At 29.2% G+C, this 22,601-nt stretch overlaps 1 protein-coding gene across 10 annotated transcripts in view; it reads right to left on the reverse strand.

Moving 5' to 3' along the window:
• The window catches only part of Inae (inactivation no afterpotential E), a 60,004-nt gene that overhangs the window by 25,966 nt on the left and 11,437 nt on the right, over window positions 1–22,601 (reverse strand). Inside the window, exon 1 of one of the 10 annotated variants that reach the window (XM_083089209.1) lies at window positions 21,770–21,976. The exons of the other annotated variants lie outside the window; for them this stretch is intronic. Within the exon in view, the coding sequence (XP_082945335.1) occupies window positions 21,770–21,864 (95 nt within the window). The 5' untranslated portion in view covers window positions 21,865–21,976. Of the gene's footprint in view, window positions 1–21,769; window positions 21,977–22,601 lie in introns of those variants that run through there. 10 annotated transcript variants of the gene reach the window in all.

Consider the following 22,601-nt stretch of genomic DNA (forward strand, 5'->3'; position numbering starts at 1 on the left):
TTAATTTTCGATCGAAATATTTCCAAAGGGATTTTTTCATTTAAAAAACCTTTTTATTTTCCGATGGAAAGTCAAATTATATTAATGATTTGAATTTTTAGAGCACAGATTTGTAAAAAAAAAAAAAATTAAAAACGATATTAGTTCGTAAGGTAATCTTTCTCGAGGAAAGAACAATATATTCGATAATGTCTTGTGTGTGTTGACCATATAAAGGGGACGTATAACGTCTGCTTTTCATCCTCGAGAGGCAATTCTCCCGATAATCCCGCGAAATCAGGTCAATCTATGAGCAGAAGTTTAAGCGCGCTAATATCGTCCCTGTCGTCCATTATCGAATGCTGCCATTTTTAAATATCCACATGCAGCACGAATACATTCAAGTAAAAAAAAAACCGCTCTGTGCTTTTAAAAGCGACGACAATAAGTTATAAAAATTGTCGTGTCCAATGGATGGCTGGAAAGAGATTAATAAAAAAAATTGAGAAAGAGGGTATCTAAAATTATAATTTTTTAAATTATTATTTTTTAAATTATTATTTAATTATTATTTTTTGTAATTATTATTATTTTATAATTAATTATATTATTATTAATGATAATTTTTTAATTAATTAATTTGCTGTAAAGTTTTTGTCGAAATGTCAATTCTCAATTTAACCATTGTATTATTGTACGAAAGATGGATGCACTTGCTGAGAGTCTCGATTCGCAAAATAAACTCGCACGAATCGTCCTTTGATAAATGGTCCAGATAATCGCGTTCTCTTTCATCTTCGTCCTGTTGGAAGGAAGGCTACACATTTATTGCGAGGTGAAATAACATCTTTGCCTCGAACAAGTCTTTAAGACAGATAAAAATACTCTGTTATTATTACCTTGATGGAAGTAAAAAAATCCGACTTTACGAAAATTAGCACAATTTAATCACGTCCATTTTATTTCAGATTTATTAATCTTCATGTCAAATCTTGGCACGAAAGACTTCGGATATGAAAAATACCCAAAGTCAACGAACAAGTAAGAGAGCTGGCACAATTTCTGAGTCGAAGAAACGGAACGACCGATAAGTAAATGTCAATCGACAAAGTCCACAGTGAGGCGAGAAATTTTACGGGATTACCGAGAGCTTCCTCGAAGCTCTCGACGAACGATTCTCTTTGTAGTCGTGGAGACTAGACTATTTCGTGAAGAGCGCACTCCTGTGCTTCTCGACTGCCATCGTACTCGAGAACGAGTAGCAAAGACTTCGGAACGAGCGCCTTTACTTGAGGAAAGGGAATCTCGTACCGATAGGCATATTTGATAATTAGACTGATTTATGCCGCATCGTTATTAATTCCTAAATTCAAGAGATAAGCAGACAAACAGACAGAGAGATAGAGAAAGAGAGAAAAAAAGAGAGAGAGAGAGAATTATTTTGAATATTCTTTTGCATTATTTCATCTGATAAGATTTTTGCATCACAACTTCAATTATCGTTTTCTAAAAATACAGATACATTAATAGAATATTTCTTAATTTGATTTCTTTTTTTCTTTTTTTTCTGATTTTTTATGATATAATTATGAAAATTTCTCCGAATAATCTGAATTTGAAAAAACACATGAAGTATAACCTAATAAGTATAACCTTATAAGTATAAGGTCTACTTATGATCTTAAAACAAATCAATTAGTTTTTCCCTTTTAAATTCAAAATTGGCGATTAATACAATCGATGTTATTGCAATAAGTGTTAAATAGTTTCATGACTTACTATTTGTAATCTAATATAAAACCCGCAATATATTAGTGCTATTTCATATTTTGTACAAATATTTATTTGGATCACACATAATAATGTATTTTTATATATCATACAAAGTATTGAACTTATTTTGAAAATCATTTTCATTTTGTCGAGAATCTATAATACATAAATGCAAGATAGAATTTGTGATAAATTTATTTCAAATTACAAATCCTATCAATTGCTTCAATGTACTTGGCTAGTTAATTATTAATTTCATATTTAGTTTTGATTTTTTTTTTTAGGAAAATTATATATATTTTTGAGGGAAAATTTTTATAAATTATTTTTAGAGATATTTTTTTATTAAACGTTTTGTTGCATACAAGGTGGAATATTTTTTATGTACTTGGCGTACTTTTTTTACCTTTAAGGTAAGGTTTTTTTAGAGGAATATTATGCTATCGTAATCATACTACATCGTATTATTATTTAGGACGAAATACGCCTAGTTAATTTCATGAACTGTTTCAGCTCGCAATTAGCAATGAAAAAATGTATATTTTCTATTTTGTGACGTACGTAATAAATATAAAGCTCATTAAAATCGAAAATATATTAAGAATGTATATATTATATATTATACATGTAATATTACAATATATATAATATATAATAATGATATGTAACAAATATATATTGCAATTGTAATTTTATTTTTCATTATAATTTTATTTATTATATTAAAATTCCAATTTTATATAAATATATTTATATATATATTGTAATATAATTATTATAATTGTTATACAATTGTTATACAATTGTTATATAACTGTTATATAATATACATATATTAATAAATGGAGCAAGTAAGCAAAGCAAGTAAGAAGAGACAAAGGCAGGGTTGTAATTATCCGAGGCAAGTTTCGGAACAGCTGTGTCGTTGAATTTTACGGATGAGGGAATTTGAAGCCGGTACTCGAAAGGAAACGCAAGTAGTACATACACGACGAGAGATCTACGACAGAGACTGCCAAGAATGCGACGTCTTTCGAGGCACGCGAGAAATTTTGATCCTTAGTTCGTACGTTCTCCTGAAATTGGAACACACTGGATCACTGTGTCACTTTGCTTTACGTCGATGTTAAAGCAAAACGGATGGAAATAAATGGAAATTTTCGGCGACACGTTCCATTTCCATTTCCGAACCGCGAAACGCTCGTTCGGACGTTTCAATCCAATTTCAAAGACGTTTCGATTGATTTCGACCGCCAGATGCAAAAAATTTGTGCTATCCTGTTAATCCAAATTCACTATTAAAATTTAACGTCGAATATATTTATAATATATTTATTATATAACATATATATTTATGATATATTTATTATATAACATATATTATTTTTATTATTATATAACATAAATATATCCCAGCAAACACCAAATAACAGTTATATAATTGTTAGTTAAAATTTCCCACTCAACAATATAACTGTTACATGTTATGTAACTGTTATATAACTGTTATATAACATATAACAGTTATATTGTTGAGTGGGAAATTACAACTAACAACTATATAAATGTTACTTGGTGTTTGCCGGGTATATACATATATTTATTTATTTATTTATTTATATTTTAAATGATTTATAAATTGATGAATTATCAGCTGCTTGAAACATAAAAGCAAAATGACTGAAAAGGGAATTTTTCAAAAATTTTCTCGATAAAATTCCACGAAGATTTTCTAATTTTTCTAGATAAAAACGAAATCTAATCTAAATTCCAAATTTATCCGGACACGCTTTGTAAAAGATATAACGAAGAAAAATGTTAATTTTTTGCATAATTAAGTCATCCTTCGCGCAAGTCTGCGAAGACGCTTTGTAAGATCCTTGAGAAACGAACGTGTAATTAACATTGAGGGTTAATTCAGATCGAGGGGAGCATTTTGGAAATTTGTGCGATGCGGGCGTTTATGCACACGTGCACCCACATACGTGCACACGCGCGCACCCACATACGTGCACACGCGCGCGCGGCGCGATGCCGCAATGCCGGGTAATCGTGACCTATGACATTTTAGACGCGGAAACGTTTCTCATATCCGGTCGGGTGAAGCTCAATACCGTGCGCACGAGATCGATGGGGTGGGGGAGACTCCCCCCCTCGTCGAATTAAACTTTGCATAAGAATGTTTATCGCGACTTGGAGCTTCTTGCTCGATAAGAGAGAGATCGCTGTCCTTTTCGCGACGAGACGCCATGAATTATTTCCGAAATTTCGAATAATTCAAATGGTGCACTGCCACCTTATGTCGAAGGATAAATTTAAAATCACATTAGTAAACAATGAGTAACGAAATATCGATAAATGCAAAAATAGAAAATCTTTAATTGTAAATAATTAAGGAAATAATATGTGTATTAATTATTAAAATTTATATATTATATATGTTTAAATTCTATATATTTATAATGTATTATATGTATATTAAAATATATAATATATTTTGTATATTACACATATATAATAAATAATAAGATAGTATATTTAAATTAATATTTTTGAACTAAATTAATTAAATATTAATTAATTAATATTTCGGAAAATATTTTTAGCAACTTTTTAGCAATTTTTTTCTTTAAATAATAAATAATTTATAACGTTCTATAAATATTCCACATCATCGCGTATTGAAATTCTCTTTTCGAAACGCGATCGTTCCCTTAGAATATTTATAATTATTAGGCATTATCAGTCCGAATAAATGATAAATTAATTCCCGCGATTGACAACTCGAGAGGAGGACAATCGATGTCAAAACAAGTATCTCGCACGATTTATACTTTTCGAGTGGAATCAAAACGAGATAGCAATTATATTATAAATTATAGGTTTATCGCTATCTTTATGGACGATAAATCTAATCTTTTTTTTCAGCGATGCTTAGATTCCAATAAATCTCGCGCTTTGTTTTTCATCGATTTAAATGTAATCCGCCAATTATTTTCGGATTGAGAACCCGTGCAAAAATATATCGATGATCTCTTGAAACGAGTATTTTTTTGCGTGATTTCCTCGGTTGCGAAATCTGTCGGATCAACAAAGTGACACACTTTTAGACATTACATTCTTCGATTAATTCGGTCTTCTCGTAAAACTAATTTTTTTTACAAAATTTAAATTTAATTAACAAAATATTTACTTGTGTTATAATAAATCGTTTTCTAAAATAAGAGCATGTAATATTTGTGTCAGCAACGTCGCCGAATTGGCGAATTTCGAGCAACGAACAGATGATATCTTTCGCATGATTCTCTCGCTGCAATGTAATAAAGTTCATATTGTGTGATTAATGTTGTGTAAAATGTCGCGCAATCATAATTAACTGTTGTTTTCACGAATGAATGATCGTGATTGCCTTGAAGAAGCAGCAAATCAAGAAGAGAAGAAAGAGACATAGAGGAGGAAAACTAAGAAGGCAGATGATGAGCGATTGTGAAATGAGAAATTTTAATATAATTCAATTATTAATAATTATTTATTTATTATTTATTATTTATTCTTACGAAATGTATCGCTTATTTATCTCCGGTAGTAAACCACCAATTAATCAATTTAAATATCATTTATATATAATATATAAAATATTTAAAATTATTTATTATAAAATATTTTAATTATTTTTATTGCTTAAAAAATGAATATTTGAATTTATTATTTATATAAAAGTTAAATTTTTAAATAAACATCATATTTTATAAAATATTTTACATAATTTTTTTGGAAATTATTAATTATTTTAATCGATGTAATTAAATTCAAGAAAGAATAAAACTCAAGGATAAATAAAAAAATTTATTTATATATTATAATATATTATATAATTATTTTTCGCGTTATAATCCTATTTTTCGAAATATTATTTTGAGCTAATTTATGAGTACTGTTTTACATATATTTTATAATTTGAATATATTTATATCTCTCACAGATCAATATTGTAAAGTACAATTCCGTTATTATATAATGAGTGTGTGTCAAGTTACTTTTTGTTTTATTTATCCTTTTGAAAGAAATATCTCTAAATAAAATCTAAAGTAGATTTCGTTTACCAGGGAATCCTTACGGATTATCGCGAGCGATCAAATCCTTCGCAAACAAAAGGCTAATTGAATTAGCCGTCTTAGGAGTTACTAACAATAAGACAATTCGCGCGTGTGTGAGATGCGTACAATGTGTAACGGAACCTGTAGATTTCGCATTGCGTGGGGCAGTAAAGTCAGTTTAATATCGTTAGCATTAATCATATTTGATAAGGCATAAATTCGTCCGTACAAAGACGGCCACGACTTGCATAACGCTTGTACAAACATGTATAATGGCATTAAAACATTTAAAATACATGTAATGCACATTGCATATATTATTACGTATATTAATATTTTAAATAATATAATTACTATATTTAAATTATTATAATATATAAATTATTGTATATAAAATATTTTAAATGCAATAATTTTTTATAAAACATTTTAATGTTGCTTAAAAAATATATAATGAATACTTGAATTATTTATATTTAAAAAAAGTTAATTTAAATTTTTAAAAATAAATACCATATTTTATAAAATATTTTACATGAGCAAAATTTTCTTCGGAAATTATTATTTTTTTAATTGATGTAATTAAGTTCAAAAATAAACAAAAATTATTTTTTATATATTATATAATTATATTTTTTATGTTATAATTCTATTATAATTTATATATTTATTTTAATTAATATATTATTGTACAATCGTATATAAAATTATTTTTATTGCTGTTTTGAAATATCTACACAACGGGTAATTGCAGATAAAAATTACGAGACTCGAAATCAGTCCAGTGATCGTGTCCAGTGTTCGCAATCGCTGTAGCAATCAGCGACAACTTACACGGATATCGGAAAACATCGCGCGAAAGTGGAATAGTGTAATGAAAATTCACTACTGCGACTACGACCGCACGCGATTTCACATAACAGCGATTGCACGTGAAAAAGCAATCTCGGTGAAACAAATTCGTCGATTAATTGATGGCTGCAACGATGGAGCGAAATGAAATAAAAACAAAGAGACGAGTTTGCAAGACGATTGATTCTGACACCCTTATTCAATTCTGTGGATGCAATCGATGGAGAAAGACAGGGGAAATTTGCACGAAATTTTTTAGAGAGATTTTTTTTCCCGATAAAACCTACTTACGTGAGATTCTTAATAATCCAAGAGTGAAATTTGCTCTCAAGAAGTGCGGTAAAAAATCGAATTAAAAGAGTCATTAACGATAGTCGGTCTCGAGATAAAAAGACAGACCCGAAGCTCAGGAATTGGAACCGAGTGTTCTGAAAATTCCATCTGGACGACCATTTATATTCCGACGTGGCCAGAAGTGCCACCTCTCTTATGTTACGAGCCGTAGGGACAAAAGGCCATTTATCGCCGCGAAGCTCGTTGGTATAGGGTGTCTCAAAAATGGGTGCGTCTAAACGAGCAAGATGAATGGTGATTGCTTCATAAAACATTAATAATTTTCCAGTCTTATGCCACTGAAAATTAAGCGGATTTAATCTAGGATTATATTTATATTTGAAAAATATAAAATCTTTATCCGAAGAATTAATCTGAAATTAATTTCAAGATCTATTTTACGCGAAAAAAAATTAATAATCTTACTTGAAATCAAATTAATGACGTATTATTAAATACATTAGTCGACAACTTTTTAGAAATATTAAGGGGTTATGCCTAGTCAGCAGACCGAAAAAAGTATGATGTTTGGGAATTTTTTTTTGAAAAGTGTATTAATTTTTTTTTACAAATAAATTTTTATTCAAAAGTACAAATATTAAGGATGTCATTATATTTTTTAAAAAATAAAATATTAAAAAATGTAAAAGTTATAATTATTCTCCCGGATATTGTTTTTTAAAAAGCGCTGCGCGGTGAGCAGTGCTATTCGAAGCTGATTCATCCGATATCAAAAATTCGATAAACTGTAGTTAATGTATGAAATTGTCTAGTAGATGAACGAAGGATTAATCGAAAAATTGTTTTGGGACAAAATGGCAGCCACTTGACCCTAAGATATTCTTTTTCGACTTAAAAATTGCTCATTTTTTATTCAGTAAAAAAAAAGTATTCATTAAAAAACAAAATCCTTCGTTCATCTATTAGGTTTTTATATGTAGAAGAAGCCTGTAAAATTTCAAGCAAATCGGTGTAACGGTTTTCGAAATATCTTGCTCATCGAAAAAGTGATTTCGAGAAAAACGCGTTTAAGATTTGTGTCGAGTTTACTTTTAAATAAAATGCAGATTTTTTTAACTTACACAGAATCATCTATCCCGGGCCCGTATAATTTTAGTTTATTTAAATCTTCATATATTGGCTCGATAGCTCTCAAAACATCGGAGCTGAAGCTTTATAGTCGTGTTTAAACGAAGTTATACATTCTGGCGCTTCATGAAACATACACTTATAACTCCGTCAATTTGCGTCCGATTAATTTGAAATTTTTAGGAAATATTTTCAATAATGATATACTTCAACAAAAAAGGAAAAACATAAAAATCAGTTCTTTTTTTTACTTTTATCACTAGGCATAACCCCTTAAGAGGATCTTCATCACAAAGAGATGTGACTTTTGGCATACCCTGTATATCGATTCTGCAGGATTCGAAGGGAAGGGCCGTATGGCGAATTTCACGGAGGGAATGCGGGTGGATTTCATTGCATCGACGCGGCAAAAGGAACCCTGCACCCTCGCGCTCGTGCAAGGGGATGCGAAACCGTTCGGCGGTGGTGCACCCTGTTGTTTTCGACTACCCCCTGCTAAGGACGAACCATTTGTTCGAAAAAAAATCGAAAGTCGCGCACTCGGAGCTATTGACGTGTGACGTGTGATGTGTGATTCAAACAAGCCATTCTTTCATGTCACGCTTGTTGTATTTTTTTTTTCAATTTTATGTCTTGCTTTTCAGTGCAAGCTTGGCGAGATTATCTCATTAAAATTGGAATATTTAAAATTATATTTTGAAAAAGAATTTATTTAAAAATAAATTATTTAAATGATAAATTAAGATTGAAGAAAAAGGGGATGTTCCTTTCAATTTTATTAAATAAATATATTTATGATTATTTAAAAAAAATTATTAATAATGAAATACATAAGATCGTTCTTTGTCGAATATATTCCGAGCATTTCAATGATATATTATTTATAAATCTTTTTTTTTCGAGTCGCGGAAGGAGGACATTAGACGATATGGCGAATTGACTTGTGCTATCAAAGCATCATTTGTCGACAAGTCGTTTCACAGTATGAGAGATGTATGCGTAAAGCGATAGTCGGCAATTAATCGACTTCGCGCACAAGCACTTTGATTTATGGCAACACGATAGTCGCACATTCATAAAATCGTGATGTATTTATCCAATAAAATGAGAATCTTTTTCATCCATCTTGTTATAAGCAAAAATAAATTTGCAAATTTATCTTTGCAGAAGAATTTTCGAAAATTGTCGTGAATTAAGAAGGTGCAGAAAACTATTCCAATTTATCTTTGATTAATTTCAAGTCCACTTTTTTTTAATACGAATTTTTTTTAATACGAACTTTTTTTAATACGTGATATTTTACGTTATATTTCAAAAATTATGCGTGTCCGGGTTAGATATTTCCGAATGTATGATATATATATATGATTTATAGGGGTATTTTTGTTTTATTGGAGAAGATCACTTCCGAAGTTTGTTCCTGCATTTTTACCCTGTACATCAAAATTTGACAGCGATTTATTATTTCCAAACAAAATTTGTTTAAAATAAACTATAGATCCAAGAAAAAATCAATCAAGAAAAAATCCAACGTGCTTTGATGTTTGTGAATCAGAGAGTTTGACGCAGTAATAAATCTTCTCTTTAACAATTGGAAACAATTGAATCTCCGAGTTGAAATTGCAAGCTTATATTAAAATTAAGGCTCTATAAAATTAAAATGGAAAATAAAATATAAATAATGTATTATACAGGGTGGTAACAAAATGCAGAGACAAACTTCAGAAAATGATTCCCTTCAGTAAAGGGACAAAAAATGAAAGAAATGTCCCTAATTATTAAATATAAAAATATATAATAATAAATAAAAAACAATTAAATAAAATATATAAATAAAAAAAAAATATATATATATAATTAAATTTTTAATTAATTAATTTTTTTAATAATATTTAATCATATATATATAATTATTAAATATTATTAAAAAAATTAAATTAATATCCTTAAAACAATCAATTTTTAAAACGTCGCATGACACATGCGAGTCTAAAAAAAAAACCCTATGACACATCGAATCGACGAGGAATAATTACCGTCGCGGTAATTTGCTTATCGTTATCGAGAAAAGCGACGAGTGGCGGAATTGCGTTTTATAATTGCGGAATGTCCGCAAATATTTGCGTAGCGTGTGTCGCGGTCGACTGGACGGAAAAGTTGGTTGTTCCTCCAGCGCGGATTGAATCACGACGACCGAATCATCGCGATTATCGTCGCTAGTCACGCACGCGTGTCAAAGTATAAAACGCAATGAATCGCGGTGACCCAGTTGCGTGATAAGACGACATCAAGCTCATGAATAAGACATGTGGCACGTTCGCGGAACCCGAATGCGGATACTGGTTTCGTGTCTCGCCGAAAAAAATCTCGAGATCTACCCCTACGCGCGCGAGAGGAAATATTTATGACGTAATTCTCGCCGACATAAATATCTTATCTCCCTTTCTGCCCTATAATTTGAGAATATCGCGTATATTCTTAATCCAGACGCTCATTCGATCGATCTCTCTTGTTTCAATCATGTATCCTACCAAATAAATCGGAATCGAATTCCATCTGTTATAATTTTGTATGTCAAATGATATAGAGAATTTTTGAAATTTTTTAATAGAAAATTTAATATAGAAAATATTTAAAGAAATAAAATATATACAGGGTGTTTCTTAATAAGTGCGACAAATTTTAGGAGATGATTCTTTGTCGAAAATTAAGGAGGGTTTTTCATATAAACATATACTCCTACATCCTTCCCTGCGGAGTTACACTTCTCCAAAAATGGGGGTAAAAATTAGGTTTTTATTTTTTTCTCAAATTTGGAACAAGTTAAAGAAATGAAATTAGGTGGATATTTTCTACTAGTAAAAAGGTTATTTATTAATATTTTTTTCAGCCTCCCGTATTGTTATAAGGGGATGAAACTAGCAACCTCTGTTCAATTTTTTATTAGAACTTTTTAATGGGCCGGAATATGATCATCTAAAAATATACATTAAAAAGTTTGATTTATTTAGAAGCTTTTTTATTTCTTTTATTTTTTTCATAAAATCAGTAGTTTTCAAGAAAAAAAGTAAAATACGTTATCGTGCACAGCACGATGCTAAATAGCATAGGTTTCGAATTATGGGAAGTTAAATTTTAAAATAAAAATAAAATTAGAGTAAATGTTGGGAAAATTGGAACAAAAATAAAATTATAATGAAAACCTAAAAACCTAAAAAATAAAAACCTAATTTTTATCCCCATTTTTTGAAGAAGTGTAACTTCACAGGAAGAGATGTAGGAGTATATGTTTATATGAAAAAACTCCCCTTAATTTTCGACAAAGAATCATCTTCTAAAATTTGTCGCACTTATTGAAAAACACCCTGTATAAAATATATAAAATATATATTAAGAAGTGTGAGACGCATATAAAATTATGAATAAATTTGATTTTTTATATCCTTCGCGAATTATAGATCGTCTGAAGCAGATTTTAAATTTATAATTTTATGCTCGAAATGTTTCCAAATTTTTGAAACAAGTGCGAATTATATTAATACATCTAGATATCTTAAAATCTATTATATTATCTCTCTTGCTTTAAAAAGATTCTCAAAATTCTTTAGTCAATTTGCGCTTCCTTTAGTTTCACCGCGATTGCATTCATAATATAATTATGCTTCCAGCTCCGTAATTTTGTCAAATTGAGAATTACCCTGTCGTTTATTCGACACACAACGCGGTCAATAGAAGGGAATATGTATCGTAATATCGGACAACGCGCAAGATGCGATATGTTGATAAGGTATCTACGAAATATTTCGGGGAGAAACATGTCAAGAAGCATTTCGTGTCGTCGATCGGGAAGTCGAGATGCGGAAGAGCATTTTCTGCAGGAGGATAAAATTGTGATGCATCTATTTTCAAGACTATCTGGGCGATGCATGGCTGTTTCACGTCAAAATAAACTTTTATGCCTTTCGCGATGGTTAAATGGATCGTGATCGAGAACTCGAGAGAGAGAGAGAGAGAGAAGAAATATTGCAAGGGAGAGAGAATATATGATTATATAATATATAAATATATATAAATAAAAATGGAGATCCTCGGTTCTTTGAAAGAATACGTCAACAAAAATCTGTGAGGCAAATTCCTTCTTTTTTTGCATAATTATCCAGTACATGGCAACTTTTCAAACTCTATAGATTATTTACATCGTGTTTTAATACTCGTGTTCTCATTGAGATTCAGTATGCGTTATTATTACAAAGTTTATTTATCGAAAATACAATAGAACAGTCATTAAATAACCGTGAATGAAATAAAATAAATTAAAAACTTCCACTGAGAGAGAAAAATGTATCGTAACCAGTACAAAAAAAGATACATTATAAAGAAGCGTCGAAAAAAAATACTTGGAAATAATTTTTATTGATTGTTGATTTTTATTGACTGTCAAATCGTGTTTTCTTAAAAACTACAGTGATCATGGGACACATTTTCGCATAAAATCAACGATCTCTTTCTATCAATAACTATTATAAATTTTTATAACAGTATAATTTTATAACAGTATCAAGAGAGAGAGAAAGATTAACATTAATTGAAGTAATAGCTTACTTAAATAAAAATAAAAATTAAATAAAAATAAGTAAGAGTGAGAGGAGAAAGCAAAGATAAAAAATATGATGATGGGGCGATTTAAATATTGCATCTCATTATCGATAATTATTTTAAATTATCATAAAAGTAAAATAAATCCCTTTCGATACTAATATTATAAGACGTTAGAGGAACTAAAATCGATTATAAAAAAATAATATAATGATATAAATAACAATAAAAATAAATACAAAATAAATAAACATAAATAAATAAATATATAATAATAAATAAAAAATAAAAATAAATAAATAAACATAAATAAATAAATAAAGAATTCCGCTTGGAAATGGGAAGAAATATATACAACAGGTGTACATAAAACTGTTATCGAGAATCAATGATCTCGAAATTAATTTGAAGTCACACACAACAATTCTATCGCGCTTCCTTTTCCGCATAAATAAAGCACTAAAATCGGAAATTAAATAATCGCTTTTCGATATCGCTAAAATTTGCGCATTTAAATTGTAAAAAGAACGTAATGTGACGAACATGTGTAACTTTAAATCTCGACGAAAGAAAGAGAGAGAAAGAAAAGGTTTATAGGTTCGTATCTAAACTTAGCCCCTCGCACGACGAGGAAAAAATAGTATTTGGTACACGTGCATATGCGGATAATGTTACGTTCTTCTTCTTTTGTTTAAACGGTTCATGTACACCGAGAGAAGGATGCGATTTTAACGCACTAATAATCACCTCTGCTTTTCTTCACATTCCGAGAGCGCACGAGCGTGACTTCTGCCCTCCCCTATCGCGAGATCAATTTCAATTAATTAATCACGTCGATAAATACGATGCCAATGCTGTGCATGATAAACAATATTGTAATTTCGGAAATTCCGACGGTAGGAATTTCGACAGTGAATTGATATTTCATTATTTATATCGTATATATATTCCTGGACAAAATTAACGCATAATTTTTGTTCACTTTTTCTTTAAAACTTTTCATTAAAATTTAAATATCAAATTAAAATATAAATAAAATATAAAATTTAAATATCTTTAAAATTTTTCGTCAAAATTTAAATATCAGCTTTTAAATAAAATTGAAAAAAAATTATGCGTTAATTTTGTCCAGGAGTATATATGATAAAATTTATTATTATTATCGCATCAATATTACTGATTTTATCGCAAAGAATTTTTCGACATGATTAACTATCAGAGAATTATAATTAATTAATGTATTTTAATTTAAAAAAATTGTTTTGTATATTTATAAATAATTTTTTTAATGCATTAAAATATATTAGTTATAATTCTCTGATGATTAATATCGTATCGAAAAATCTTCTTCGAGTGAATCCTCAAGATCTGCAGTAAAATCACGAATAATCGGTAATATATTGATACGATAATAATATCAATTTTTAATTTTAGGAAGTATTTTTGAAATCTCGAAGAGAGCAAATTTACATGTTGATGACAAATATGTTATTGATGACGAACGTGTTATTGTAGGAAGATCAAAGCAGTGAGAAATAAATGAATCATGCTCGTGTATTAATTCGCAAAATAATTAATTATTCTGTTTCTCGTCAGCAAAATTTCTAAAAATTATTAATGGTTTTTTCTTTAGATATTTTATTTAAATATATTATTTAATATTAATATTTTATTTATTATCTTTATATTAATATCTTAATAATCTTTATATTAATATATTAATATTAATATTTTATTTATTATCTTTATATTATATTAATATTTTATTTTATTATCTTTAAATATTTTCTTTAAATATATTTTATTTTATTTAAATATATTTTCTTAAATATATTTTAAATATATTTTATTAATTTAATAAGATTAAAATTCCGTTAAAATAAAGCTCGAAATTATTTTCAAAATATGATAAGCAAGATTAATATATTTTTATAACTTTATATTTCTGGATTAAAATTTTGTAATCATTGATCATTGTTATCGAAATGCGATTGTATTTATTTTCATTAGTTTGGGTCACGATATTTGACACTAAATTGTATCGTACAGGCTTTAGAACACCCTATACAAGTAGGAGTTTAAGGATCAACGTGGCATCGAGCGAATACACAATGATAGCACACGTGTCGCTAAAGTATAACGTCATCCTTAAATGATTCATAGCACGCATATAGAAAGAGAGAGGGTGTAAAAACGAAAGCTAGGTCTTGCTCGGGCGTCCACTTCACGTATTGATCAATCTTTTTATTAACATTTTGACATTTTGAAAACGCGAAACAAGGATATGTTGTTCCAGTTTTGAAGAAGCAAGTAGCTAACAAAAGTAGCTAAAAAATCTTTCTGGCTTGTAGCCCCCTCTCTTCATCTTGGAATACATTTTAGATCGAGGAAACGTAAGTGATGAAAATAAACGGGATGCGAAAGGCGTAAAAATGCGAAGGCACTTGACAAGAAGCATCTTGTGATTCTGCAAGTCATAAATCTTGAGAAATTATGTGCTATTGATTACGACATACAATATATTAAAAATTAAAAATTAAAATGAAAAAAGAAATATAAAAAAATATAAAAAAATTATTCGGGTCAATTTTTATTTAATTTTTAATATCAAAAATTTTTCGAGCCAATTTTTATTTAATTTTTAATATCAAAAATTATTCGAGCCAATTTTTATTTAATTTTTAATATCAAAAATTATTCGCGCCAATTTCTATTTAATTTTTAATATCAAAAACTATTCGAGCCAATTTTTATTTAATTTTTAATATCAAAAATTATTCGAGCCAATTTTTATTTAATTTTTAATATCAAAAATTATTCGAGCCAATTTTTATTTAATTTTTAATATCAAGAATGATTTACATCTTGTTATTATTTATGATATATAATTATCACAATGAAAATTATATATTTTTTTCTGGCAAATTGAATTCAAAATAATATTCATGGTTGATTTCCTATTCGTTTGATCGTTGGTTCCCTGTTGGTGGCGACAGAAAGATTGCGAACGACCCCTATTTTTGTACCTATATCAGATTTCGCGTGACATGGACACCATGGATCAATAGTGCCCCTTTACCTCGTTAGAATTACCTTATCAGGTTAAATCGTGCGTGTCACAGACGTATACAATCCAAATTATTAATATTATAAAAAATAAAAATTATTAATGTTATAATATATTTAATAAAATTCGCGCGATAAATAAAAATCAAAGTTAAAGCGATGAAAATTTCTCGAGAACACGTGAAAAAAATTTGATTTACAGTTTATGGTGGAAAAAAAATCAAATCTCTTTCCTGTCCAGTACGAGGCAAAAAAAGTGCGGCGGGAAATGAAATTAGAATAAAATGTACAAATACACATGTTTATTGAGGTCGCGCCTGAGTATCGACCTCGTCACGTCGGTTACGTCGTTTATAGCGTGTGCGGCACACACTCGAGGGTTAATATTTTCGAAATGTGAAATGTCACGCGGTTGCCATTTGACGGTCCGTTTCGCGCATTTGTAAACCCGAGCATGAACGCATGCCACCTTTTTTCGCGACTCGCCGTCTTTATTTCAGTGTTTTTCAAACTTTTTTGCGCGACAGAGAAAGAGAGAGATCGATAATATATTTCACATGAAAAGAGTAGAGTGTTTTTAAACTCGTATTTTTAAAATACTTGGCAATACACTTAGCAAGAGAGTTACATCATATATATAATTCTTTGAAATGTAAGAACATATTACAGAATTGTATAAAAATATAAAATTATATAAATAATAATATATAAATATAAAATAATATAAATAATAATAATATAAATAATGTTATAAATAATATATAAATAAATATATACGCACAAAATTATGCACAAATTACACACGAAATTATGCACAAATTACACACAAAATTATACATAAAATTATTTTTCTATGTAATAATTAATATATAATTATTACATAATAATTCTGTAATATTTTTCTACTATTTATATAGGAAATTATATATATGAAAATTTCGCAATATAATTCAATGATATGGTTGAGTAAATATTATTTTGTTAATTAAAAATTTTAAAAACAAGAGTAATAAGTGCAAAATTACATAATAAATAATAGAAGTGCATTTCTATTATTTACGATTTAATTTTCCACTTATTGTTCGTATAAAATTCTGCCTCCTTTTTTTATAATATAAATTGAAAAGAATAAATAATTTTGAAAAACGCGAGTTAGTGATTAAATAATCGTGATCGTGAACAATTAAATCGATTTGCAATTCGCGTAATGGGAGAAATACACGATCTAGAAAAATATGACACAGATCTTCCGCCCTCGTTTATCGAAATGTGTTGAGTGCATGTCAAGATACACGAGCAGAGAGAGACAGAGAGAGAGAGTTTGAGCGAAGAGCCGTCATAAAATCAGTTTTGCGACTGGTGACATTTGCGTTCTGCGGAAAGCGACGCAGTGATTTTTCCATTCGAAAAATCCGAACTTTAAAACAGGCCACCCCGGGGGGAAAAGAAAAGTTGGTCGAGGAAAGAGACGCGGTGCGAAAGTAAAAAAGATATATTCTCGGAGTAAAAAATATATTGGTCGCATTGCGATAATTTTGCAGACAGAGAAAAAAATTGTAAACGTCTAAATATTTTCACCTAATTATCTATTATTTTTTTAATTGAAATATTTAAGTATTCAAATTAAACACGACATATTAAATCTAACATGACATCTATTTGACTCAAATACTTAAATATTTCAATTAAAAAAATAATAAAAAAATTAAATAATAATAAAAAAATTAAATAATTAAATAATAAATTAAATAATTAAAAAAAAATAATAATTAAATAATAATTAAAAAATAATAATTAGTTAAAAATATTTAGAACCTACCATTTGATAGAAAACAAAAAAGAAGAAATAGAAAAAATATGTCGATTGCCAATTGCGCCCGGAATTCGCATAAATTTCAATCTTTACGTAACTCGGATATAAATCGTAAATATAATTAACGTAGAAATTTTATCGATGTTCGCGATTGTCGATAATTGCTCTTCAATCTCTTTCGGATGGAATACACACAATTTCCTGTTACGTAATTCATCATCGTGCGTATTGTTGACGAAAATAGATGACGCTATTCTCTCGTGGAGTTCTTTCTTTTCTCGCGTGACAACGTATTGAATTTGCATAAGAGAAAAAGGTAGCAATAGCAGAACGCTGCACTTCCGGAACTTTCATTCCTCCGTTTTCCTGAAATTTTAATTAACCGCATTATTTATGGCGGTATAGCGTGCAAACGTTATACACGTGCCGATTATACTTTCTGCTCGCGAATACAGTTTATAACTGTATATATGTATAAAGTTATGCTAGAGTGCTACTTAAACTTCAGGATATAAACGAAAAAGAGAGAGAGAGAGAGAGATATTTTAATATCTCTCGAATATAAGCTCTCTCTCTCTCTCTCTCTCTCTCTCTCTCTCTCTCTCTCTTTCTGTCTGTCTTTCAGATCAGATTATCCTTCGAATTTTACGAGCCCGACGAAATTGTTCACCGGGGAATAACGGATGACGCGAATTTCGCGAAACGTCCCGCGAGTTTTAATGGCGAACGTTAGAATTCGCGATTATAAAGTTTCGATGACATGCACAGTTTTCGCGATCGCAAGAGTCTCTCCGCATATTTGGATGGAAAACACGACCATAAAAATCTCACGAGAGACTATTACACATATATATTCGAAATCGATATGACAATATATGGCGACATTACTGTTTGCCAGCGCGCTGTGAAATTTCACAATGAGAAATGATAATAATATCGTATTTAAACGAGATAGAAGGAATACAGTTGTCAGCAACTTTTGTTCCGATTTTTCTTGCAGAGATATTTAAACAGAAAAAAGTGACGTTATATAAGGAAAATAAATCGTAAGCATATATATTTATCTTTTAAGCGATATTTCTTGTATATAGGGTGTTTCTTAATAAGTGCGACAAATTTTAGGAGATGATTCTTTGTCGAAAATTAAGGAGGATTTCTCATATAAACATATACTCCTACATCCCTTCCTGTGGAGTTACACTCCTCCAAAAATGGGGGTAAAAATTAGGTTATTATTTTTTTAGATTTTTAGGTTTTTATTATAATTTTGCTTTTGTTCCAATTTTTCCAACATTTACTCTAATTTTATTTTTATTTTAAAATTTAACTTCTCGTAATTCGAAACCTATGCTATTTAGCATCGTGTGCTGTGTACAATAATGTATTTTATTTTTTTTCTTGAAAACTACTGATTTTATGAAAACAATAAAAGAAATAAAAAAGTTTCTAAATAAATCAAACTTTTTAATGCATATTTTTAGATGATCATATTCCGGTCCATTCAAAAGTTCTAATAAAAAATTGAATAGGGATTGCTAGTTTCATCCTCTTATAACAATACGGAAGACTGAAAAAAATATTAATAAATATCCTTTTTACTAATAGGAAATATCCACCTAATTTTTACCTCCATTTTTGGAGGAGTGTAATTCCACAGGGAGGGATGTAGGAGTATAATGTTTATATGAAAAACCCTCCTTAATTTTCGACAAAGAATCATCTTCTAAAATTTGTCGCATTTAATAAGAAACAGCCTGTATAAAATTCCGTAGGGGATATTTCATAATTTATAACATCAAGACTATTTTTTCTAACAGATAATGATTGAAAATTCTTCGTCACTCCATTTCACATTTACAATAATAATATTTCATAACTGTAGTATTTCATGATATTTTTTATAATGTAATATTTCATGATATTTTTAAATAATTATTATTATTATGCATATATATATAATAATTATTATATTTTTAAATAATTATGTAATATTTCATGATATTTTTAAATAATTATATTATGCGCATATATAATATATACGCGCAAAATTTTAAAATTTATTACGATATCTCGAAATTAGAAGATATGACGGAATTTTTTGCTCTCGAATCCTTTACTCTTTTTTTTCTTCAACATTCACTTCAATGTCTAACTACACGAGGTGTACAAAAAAGTTGTACATATTTTTAGCTCGATATGCATACAGAATACACGAGTATGTCCAATATAGAGATGGATAGATTTACATTTTAATCTCGCTGTACGTATTATCGTAACAGCAATAAAATCAAGCCTCGAACACGCTATTCATGAAAGATACAAAAACATAAATTCAAAGCTCTTGTTGCACGATTTAAGCGCAGGAGACACGTTGCTTATTGTGTCTGTAAATAAAGGGCCTTCGCGAGAGAGCGAGAGTAGAAAAATCGCGGGACGATCTCGTCCAGTATATCTCGTACAATAGTTTCTTGTTCCTTGCAGTTGCGTAATTTCGAGACAACATTGTAAACACGCGCTTTAAAACCGATTGTTCTCCTCGGATGGAAAGATGTAATCTTCCTTCCGAAGGGTCTTTCGAAAAAATTCTTTCTTTTTTTTTCTTGATTCGTCCCCTCCGCAATTATTATTTAATTATAATTTAATTATTACATAATTTCATCATTTTATATAAATCGATTTTAATGAGAATTCTTAAATTTATAACGGGTTATAGAATTTTGCGATTAATATTGCAAGTATGATATATTTTTCTAATATCTGGAATTTGAAATTAATTGTTAGATCCATTAAATTTGTATCAATTGTAAAAACATGCATTTTAAAACCAATTACTCTCCTTGGATAGAAAACTGTAATTTTTTTCTCCAAGTTTTTTTCGAAAAAGTTTTTTCTTCTCTCTCTCTCTTGATTTTCCCCCTCCCCAATTATTATTTACATAATTTCATCATTTCATATAAATCGATTTTAATGAGAATTCTTAAATTTATAACGGGTTATAGAATTGTGCGATTAATATTGCAAGTATGATATATCTTTCTAATATCTGCAATTTGGAATTAATTATTAGACCCATTAAATTCGTGTTAATAATTGTAAAAACATGCATTTTAAAACCGATTACTCTCCTCGGATGAAAAACTAATTTTTCTCTCAAAGTTTTTTTCGAAAAAGTTCTTTCTTTTCTCTCTCTTGATTCGCCTCCTCCTCGATTATTATTTGCATAATTTCATCACCTCGTATAAATCGATTTTCATAAGAATTTTTAAAATTACAACAGATTGCAGAATTTTGCGATTAATATTGCAAGTATGATATATTTTTCTAATATCTGGAATTTGAAATTAATTATTAGATCCATTAAACTCGTATCAATAATTGTCAAAACACGCGTTTTAAAATCGATTACTCTCCTCGGATGGAAAACTGTAATCTTCGAAGTTTCTTTCGAAAAAGTTTCTTCCTCTCTCTCTTTCTTGATTCGTTCCCTCGATTATTATTTACATAATTTTATGTATAAATCGATTTTCATGAGAATTCTTGAAATTATAAAAGTAAAATTCGTAAAACTTTGCGATTAATATTGTGCAAGTATAATATATCTTCTTTAATACCCGATGCAATTTGAAATTAATTATTAAATCCATTAAATTCGTATCCATAATTCAACATGTTTTTCACGCTACACGCTATTAAATGCATCCTCGAAATTAGCATACACAAGCTTTGTATCGTTTATCATAAAATATCATTAAACAATTACATAAAAGATAAATATATTTAAAAAATAAATATAATTAAAAATATAATTAAATATAATTAAAAAGTAATTCATATCTCTATATCTTTTGCGCGAAAAATTTTCTATATACTTTTCCGAAATTCTCCTCTCCTCCAAACTTAAATAAATCATTAGCAATAAATTTTAAATAATTCTTAAATAATTTTAAATAATTCTTAAATAATTAAAAAAAAAAAGTCAATAAATTTTGAATTTATTCTTATATTTCTATCGTTATCCTCCGCATTTTTCGCATCCCTTATCCTAACTTGTCATTTCGCGCGTGAAATTTTCGAACGAGCCTCTCTAACACCCCTCCTTCAACAGCCGATTCGAACGAAGCGTTGCCTAAGCAAGGTATATTTATAAGGGAGAGAAAAAGACACCACTCACTGGAGCAGATGGACGCAGAGCAGAAGGGCACCGGGTAACAGGAGATCGTCGCTGGCGATCCTCCATCGTCTGCCGAACGCGATCAGGCTCGGCATCCCGTTGACGACGACGGCGATGACATAACCTACGCACGACGCGATATACGCATTACGGAGACAAGACGAGCGCCACGAGCGACTGAGCAAAGTGCCGGGAACGGGAAAAAGGCGGACGAACGGACGAACCGGACCGGTCAGCTGGCCGGCTGGACGCGCCGAAACGCGGAACGCGGAACGAAGTCACGTGGCCGCCAAATGTCAGAGATCCGTCTAGCGTAGAAAAAAAATAAAAACGTTAAACTTGGAAGAGTAAAGATCGAGCTTTTTGATTTTCCTTGAATTTAACGTTCTTCTTTATATATTAAAAAAACATTAAATTCAAAGAAAATTAAAAAGCTCGAATTTTATCCTTCGTTTTTCAATCAAATAATATGTATATTTAATTATTATTTTAAAAATTATTCAATTATTATTTTTTTAAAATTTAATTATTATTTAATTATTATTTAATTATTATTTAAAAAAATAACATTAAAATACTCTATAAATTCTATAAATTCTGGTTTATATGTAATAATATACATATGAATTACTAGAGTATGTGTGGACAAAAATTAATATTTTTGCCCAAGGGATGCTAAACGTATGTAATAATAATAATCAATCGCGGAAAGAATATTTTACGGATGCTTTTATTTTATTTAATTACCACTAAAAATTCTTTTCTGAAGTAAAATAATGATTTCAAGTAAATATCAGTTACACATGTATTTAAAATTATTTATGAGGTAAAA

Source organism: Camponotus vicinus, unplaced genomic scaffold (genome assembly GCF_025532165.1).
Source record: "Camponotus vicinus isolate PSW18456_S1 unplaced genomic scaffold, iyCamVici1.0 SCAF_14, whole genome shotgun sequence".
NCBI lineage: Eukaryota > Metazoa > Arthropoda > Insecta > Hymenoptera > Formicidae > Camponotus > Camponotus vicinus.